We start from the raw sequence: 7,732 nt of genomic DNA on the forward strand, positions 1-7,732 counted from the left end.
ACAATGTCACCCCATGGCACAAAGTCACCCCATTTTAAGTTATTTTAGTGCTATCTAGTTTTCCTTGACTTTAAATTTCTTGATGTAGGTATAAACTTGTAAATAATATACTTAAGTCACTTAACTTCGGCTTAATCCGGCTAAGTCAGTGCTGTAAATCGTTTTTATATCATTCTGCTACAAGTTAATACAATTTAAAACCATGATCAGTAATGTTTTGGAGTTAAAATATTGAATCTTTGATCTTTTCCTACGCATTTTACATGTGATTTCCCCTTAATTTCTACTCGAAACACTAAAACTGACCGTATTCGAAATTTCTGCCGGCAAATATTTTGAAACTCGGCCCAGAGGTGCAGAATGGTCCCAGGAACCATGTCCAATCATTGGTTTGGGTGGAAATTTTTTATTTATAATAACGGTCTGTGGGGACCCGTGAATTTGGATCGTTGAATTAATAGTGGAGCAAAATAACTGTGTGTGAGTGATGTTGTGTGTTAACCAGAATGGCCTTCCCATAGCATCGTTGCTCGGAAGGCTCGCCGACGGGTCTGTTATGAAAGTCCTCCCCATAGCGTCGTAGCTCGGGAGGCATCGAAAAGGCAATACCTTATCCTACTAACCCCAAAAAAATATTAATCACGTGATGCTTAAAGGAGATGCTGTGGATTCAACGGTTTCAAGCGGTATCAACAAGTATATAGCGAAAAACTATGTGCTTGATGAGTCTGCATCTTCAACTATCGGACTAACATTCCTCCTTTTCGTTGAACTGCAGGCTTCTTGGGAGGGCGCCGGTATTGACTAATAAAGTAGGGATCTTCAGAGGTTAAACAGTGAACGGATGGTTGGCTCCCACTGATAATTTTTGATTCATTGTTTAACTTCAGCTGATCTGTCAATAACGGAGTAGCAGCTTATTGGCAGTCAACCATGCTTATGCTCATGCTCATGCTCAAAATGTGTTATCAAATGTATTGAAAATTTCAGATTTTTTTTCAAAAATACGAAAAACAAATATTAATTTCGAAATTTATGAGGGGGGGGTTTTGGGTTTTGGGTTTTGGGTTTTGGGTTTTGGGTTTTGGGTTTTGGGTTTTGGGTTTTGGGTTTTGGGTTTTGGGTTTTGGGTTTTGGGTTTTGGGTTTTGGGTTTTGGGTTTTGGGTTTTGGGTTTTGGGTTTTGGGTTTTGGGTTTTGGGTTTTGGGTTTGGGTTTTGGGTTTTGGGTTTTGGGTTTTGGGTTTTGGGTTTTGGGTTTTGGGTTTTGGGTTTTGGGTTTTGGGTTTTGGGTTTTGGGTGGGTTTTGGGTTTTGGGTTTTGGGTTTTGGGTTTTGGGTTTTGGGTTTTGGGTTTTGGGTTTTGGGTTTTGGGTTTTGGGTTTTGGGTTTTGGGTTTTGGGTTTTGGGTTTTGGGTTTTGGGTTTTGGGTTTTGGGTTTTGGGTTTTGGGTTTTGGGTTTTGTTTTTGTTTTTGTTTTTGTTTTTGTTTTTGTTTTTGTTTTTGTTTTTGTTTTTGTTTTTGTTTTTGTTTTTGTTTTTTTTTTGTTTTTGTTTTTGTTTTTGTTTTTGTTTTTGTTTTTGTTTTTGTTTTTGTTTTTGTTTTTGTTTTTGTTTAAACATTATTTTTTCCTGTGAATGGATTTAAAAATATTCAAGTAAAATTAACAAAAAAAAACAGTTGAACGATTCACGTTTCAATCTCAACTCATTTCTACTGTGACCTCTCGAGTTGTAATTCAAATACAATTCTATTCTACTATCGTACTATCATTTCTAGTGGTCAGTACTCACACTGAAACGTGATAAATGAAGCACTTGTAGCCGGCGGGCCGCTCCAGGAAATTGTACACCTGGCCCTGGAATGTGGCCCGGCCGGCGTGTCTCCGCTGGGCCTTGACGTAACTTCGAGTGGCCTCACCCCACTCCTGGGGCCCACCCCGATCCACCGACAGTTGAAGGCCTGCAATTTTGATTTCATTTCATAGATTCAAACGAAAAACAATTCCAAAAATCAAGATCATCCCCACCGATGGCATTCAGGTTGGCCTGTTCGGCACCGGAGGCGGCCATCGCGGCGGCCACCGCCGATTTTGCCTTCATATTTTTCTGCCGCATGTTGCCCGAGTTCGGAAGTAAACCGCCGGCGGTCATTTCGACGATGGTCACCGCCGGCGAGAGCAGTTTGCTGTTGAAGCTCCCTTCGGCAAATCCGATGCCCAGCTCCTCGAGCTGTTGGGCCTGCTGGAGCTGTTGTTGCTGCTGCTGGAGGATCTGCAGCTGCTGTTGATAGTTGAGGGCGGCGACCCGGGTTGCGGCGGACGTGCCCAGCAGCAAGTCGCTGCCGTTGCCGGCACTGGCCGCGAGCAGACCCCCCGAGCCGTTGTACGAGCTGCCGCTGATGACCTGGAAAGGTTAAGAGGAAATTATGATTTTGGTAGAGATTTGCAGATGATTGTTAGTTACAATTTATTTACTTTAATTATTTATTCCAGTGTACATTCTTTCTGTTCAAATGAGTAATTCTCTACGAAATCGGATTCTTTTTATTAGACTCAACCTTTTTCTAGGCCTTTCCGATAACCAAAAATATGACTCATATCAAATACTTATGAATGAAATATTGTTTGATATTCCTATTTCTCGTAAAGATTTCTATATGTCTTTAGTGTTACAAATCAATGAATTTATGGTATTTTTTCCCTAAAACTTCTTATTCAAATCTGTGGTGGCAAAATTTAAAATATTTTTAAAAGGTATTTAAAATGCTTTTATTTGTTAAAATGCATGAATAAATGTCAGAAAAAGTGTTGTAGGGGAAAAGCATCTAATTGTTGGAATATCAGCACTTTTTTAATATTGGTATTTTTTTACTTTTAACATCGAATTCGAATCAAGCGACCCCATTTTATTACAATTTGACTGGTTCAATGCTTTTTTAATTACAAAATGCACTTTTTCAATATTTCATCTTCGCTATTTAGGCCACGATCTTTAATCAAAAATTTCTAAATGAATTTAGAGTAGTTGGGAGTAGTTTGGGGTCATACTTAAGCACAACAATAAAAAAATAAGACAACGAAAAAAAACGTTTTTAGTGATTCGATTAACCGAAGTGAAATTTTTTCGATGTTTGCGGACAATTTCTTTTACACTTTTTAAAATAAAAACTCGATTTGGGCAAGCTTTACCCCCTTTGCTCTTATTTTATTTTTTAAATGAAGTCGTGGACAAAAATTTCCAACTTTTGACATATAGAGTATGACGGATGTTTAGTTTTCCGCTGAGCCAATAATAAAAAAAAAAAGATTTATGGTAAGTTACAAAATTTTACCCGGAAATGCTTCCAAAACCCATTTTTGGATGTAAAATTGAATTTGTGATTTTTTGATAAAATGTACCGTTTTCGAGTTTAAGCCGTTTTTAGGATAAATTTCATTTAGGAAATGCTCTATTTCTATTTTTTCCAAGTGCAAGTTGATGTCTTTCTCATGAAAATATAATTTGAAAAGCTAAGAGAATTCTCTATGATTTCCTTTTTAGGATTGTTGATCCAACCTTTGAGCGGTTTGGTATTGATTAGGGTTAGTGAAATTTCACGTTTTCGTGGACAGCTTCACGCTTCATCCGTGAAATTTGGATTTTTCCGCGAAATCCCGTGAAATTTTATGTTTGCGTGAAACTGTAACAATTTTTCTCAAAATAATTTATCAAACTCAAATAGGAATAAAACAATCTTATAAACTACTGCAGAATCAAGCGAGTGAATACTGTGGTTTAATAACTAATAAAGGGATAGGGATTTTGACGATTTCGTGGACGGCGCGAAATTCGTGAAATTTATCAATTTTCTCAATCATTTTTTTAATATCAACTCTAAAAAATATTTCATGCATAAAGACTATTTATAAAATTTTATTTGTTTTCAATTGAAAAACTTGAAATGAACCGTTTGAAGAATTGTTAAGATTTTTCAGGTTTTTTAGAAACGAACTAAATTTAGTAATATTTTCATTCGCTGATGTAAAAAATTTACTGCTATTTGCTACAAGCTTTATATTATTTAAAATAAAATGAAGAGTATTTTTTGTCTTTGAAATCACCTTCTAAAACAATCCGATTTTTTCTGAATCCTGTTTAATTTCAATGATATTTAATTATTTGGGTGAATGATTCTCGTGAAATAAAAAAAACCTTTTTTGTTTTCTGTTCTCATTTTGAAGAAAATTTTCGATTTCGTTACATATTATATTATTTTGCCAATTGATTTTCAATCTAATTTTTGAAAAGTGAGATGAAAACCTTGAAAGTTATTTTAAGCAACGCAGAAAGTTTAAATTATTCTACTCATTTTGGCTTTACAAGATTGTTTAATCTTGTTTTGATATTAAATTCAATAAAATGTAAAATGATAAAACAGAAGCAAATCAGTGAAAACGTTTTAGCTTTATAAGCCAAATATTAAAAAACAGTTCAGTAAATGAGATTACGCATGCCCTACATTTTGTTTCAAAATATATATATATAGTCCATAAACCAAGTGGAAACTTTTTGAAATTCATGATAATTTTTTTGTGTCGCGTCCAAATCTAGTAAAGATGTTTTTAATTTATTAAATCATAATATATAATGAAGCATAAAAATTAGTTTCAGTGATTTAAACACAAGATTTTCAGAGTTATTTTAACATTTTGCACATTCCGCGAAATTTGCGTGAAATTTGGTATTTTGAAATAGAGGTCCCCGTGAAATTTGCAATTTTCGAGCGTGAAAAATCACTAAGCTTAGTATTGCTATATGACTGTTGTTCATTCAAGCTGGTACAAATAAGTTTAAAAGTTTTGTCTGAGCTGAACTACCGTAAAATGCATTTTATTACGCTTTTTTCATTCAATTGTTGAAATTATAGCTTATTTTTTTCATTTTTTTTTTTGCCCTTCCCCCTCGACTCCGACCAGGGAATAAAACTTTGAAAAATATTTGCATCGGCTTTATTGAAAAAAAAAAAAAATAATCCTTATTTTTGATTTTTAATTAGCAAGCGTATCAAATGACAACTGTAAACGAGTTCTCTACGGAATCGGTCTTTTTTCTTTAATTTTAATTTTTTATTTTTAAATCTGGCTGATACTTTTTTGGCGCCATTGGTATGCCCAAAGAAGTCATTTTGCATCATTAGTTCGTTCATATAATTTTACATACAAATTTGGCAGGTGTCAATACAAAAATTATGTGAAAATTCAAAAATCTGCATTTTCTGAAAGAATTTTTTGGTTGATTTGGTGTCTTCGGCAAAGTTGTAGGTATAGATATATAGTACACTGAAAAAAATGATACACGGTAAAAAAATATGATGATTTTTAATTTTACTTTTTGTCATTAAAATTTGATGTGCAAAAAAACACTATTTTTATTTTTTTTTTTAATTTTTGATATGTTTTAGAGAACATCAAATGCCAACTTTTCATGTCAACATCTCAGAAACTAATGGTCCGAATCACAATGTTGAAATATGAAAAATTCGTGAAATTTTCCGATTTTTCAAAAACCAATCGATCGAAAAAAAAATCCTTTAAAAGATACAGATTTTTCAATTTTCACATATCATTTTTGTATGGACACCTGCCAAATTTGTTTGGAAAATATATGGACAAACTAATAACTAACTAACCACTGCCCTGATGCTCCCTCCCCAAACTCCGGCTTCGATTCTTTCTACTAATGAAAAGGAAAATCATAGATGAGAAAAGGTCAATGCGGATGGAGAGCAAATCGAAATTGAAATTACAAGCCTAGGTTTCAACATTTGGATGAAAAAAAGTGTTTTAAAATGCATTTTACAGGCGTACAGTTGCTTTCCAATCATTAGTTTTGAAAATATCGAGGTATTGACGTTTTTTTTTCATCGCAAAAAAAAACTTTTCGTGGGACTGTACATTGGTTTTACTATGATCTTTTTCATTTTAAGGTAAAAAAAAAAGATGTTAGAAAAGTTAGATTTCAACCTAATCTTGAACCACCCTAATTTTTAACCTAACCAAAAGTTGCTCTTTTCTATTTGCAACAATTCTTCTGAAGGTACCAAAGCTTCAAAACTTCACCATTTTTCGGAAAATCCATTTTCCACTTAATTTTGCGATCTGGGCCACTGTGTAATGATGTAAAATGGCATTTTTGGGAATTATGGAGTTTCATCCAAATAAAAAAAAAACCTTGAAAAGTCGATTTGTGAAAACGTAGTGAATCGATCTATTTGTTCCAAGAAATGTCTTATCTCAATGTTAATTAAATCGTTAGAAAAAAATATGTAAAAACTAACGTAAAATATAAATTCTTGGATAAATAATATTGAAGAGTTGAAGAAGGAGAAACAAAACAAATTAGTTTTGTATGCATGACGCTCACTCTCATTAACTCAGAAGTAAAATCATTTTCCGAACTGGTTGATAATATCAAAATAAAACAGACTTTAGACACTATTCTCACCTGTATCGCACTGCCGTACCGCTCGCCCAGCAGGTTCTCCGACTCGAGGTCCATCATCTCGGTCATCTCGCCACTTTCGCTCATAAAGGACTGCGACTGGGAGTGCGAGGTCAGGTAGCTCAACCGGGGCGACCGGTTGATGTTCTGATGGTGGTGCGGATGCTGGTGATGTTTGGCCATCCTGACGGCTCCACGGGTCCCCCACAGACCGTTATTATAAATAAAAAATTTCCACCCAAACCAATGATTGGACATGGTTCCTGGGACCATTCTGCACCTCTGGGCCGAGTTTCAAAATATTTGCCGGCAGAAATTTCGAATACGGTCAGTTTTAGTGTTTCAGTAGAAATTAAGGGAAATCACATGTAAAATGCGTAGGAAAAGATCAAAGTTTCAATGTTTTAATTCCAAAACATTACTGGTCATGATTTTAAATTGTATTAACATGTAGCAGAATGATATAAAAACGATTTACAGCACTGACTTGGCCGGATTAAGCCTAAGTTAAGTGACTTAAGTATATTATTTACAAGTTTACACCTTAATATTAAAAAAACTCCTACATCAAGGAATTTAAAGTCAAGGTTAACTAGATAGCACAAAAATAACTTAAAATGGGGTGACTTTGAGCCAAGGGGTGACATTGTGCCTAATTTTACGATTTTATAATAGCCAGATAGCTTAACACCAAGCTCGATAAGCTTGAATTGCAAAGTATAATCGTTGCAAATATTGTTCTTAGATTATGTCCTCTGACATAAAAAGTTCAATAAGTACATAAACACTAAAAAATAGATAAAATAGATAAAGCTTTAGTTTCATAAGCCTTACCGTTTGACCCTGACAAGAGTTTTAGGACACAAGTCACATTGAAAACTTACATCGCCTGTACATACTTGACTATATCGGGTTCGGTGTTAGAGTGTTAAACGTGGTTGCCTCTCACCCCAGTTTGATTGGTAATGTTGTAGAGCGAACAATTTGATTTGATTTGATATTTAACTGTACTATTTTCATGTTTTCATAAGATATGCCAAGCTTGTTAAAAGATCGATTGTGTTTTCACATTGGGCAGAAGTAGGATTTGTTTTGATGAATACATTATTAGTGAACGTTCTTGATGATCAATAATATGTTTTATTGAATCCTAACTATGAGTGTATCTACATTATTTTATTCAATTATGAGAAGTTATTTTTTATTATGAAAAGTTATTTTATTTTTTTTATTTTATGACGATAACTGCAATG

The 7,732-nt window shown here is 34.2% G+C and overlaps 1 protein-coding gene across 1 annotated transcript in view; it reads right to left on the reverse strand.

Annotated features, from left to right (window-relative positions):
* LOC6044921 overlaps window positions 1–6,667 on the reverse strand; it is a 44,039-nt gene extending 37,372 nt beyond the window's left edge. Inside the window, exons 1-3 of the mRNA XM_038257391.1 lie at window positions 6,483–6,667; window positions 2,027–2,402; window positions 1,791–1,959 (exon numbers count right to left, since the gene is read on the reverse strand). Of these exons, the coding sequence (XP_038113319.1) occupies window positions 1,791–1,959; window positions 2,027–2,402; window positions 6,483–6,662 (725 nt within the window). The 5' untranslated portion in view covers window positions 6,663–6,667. The remainder of the gene's footprint in view (window positions 1–1,790; window positions 1,960–2,026; window positions 2,403–6,482) is intronic.
* Between the last annotated feature and the right edge of the window lie 1,065 nt (window positions 6,668–7,732).

This window comes from Culex quinquefasciatus, chromosome 2 (assembly GCF_015732765.1).
Source record: "Culex quinquefasciatus strain JHB chromosome 2, VPISU_Cqui_1.0_pri_paternal, whole genome shotgun sequence".
In the NCBI taxonomy this organism is placed as follows: Eukaryota; Metazoa; Arthropoda; class Insecta; order Diptera; family Culicidae; genus Culex; species Culex quinquefasciatus.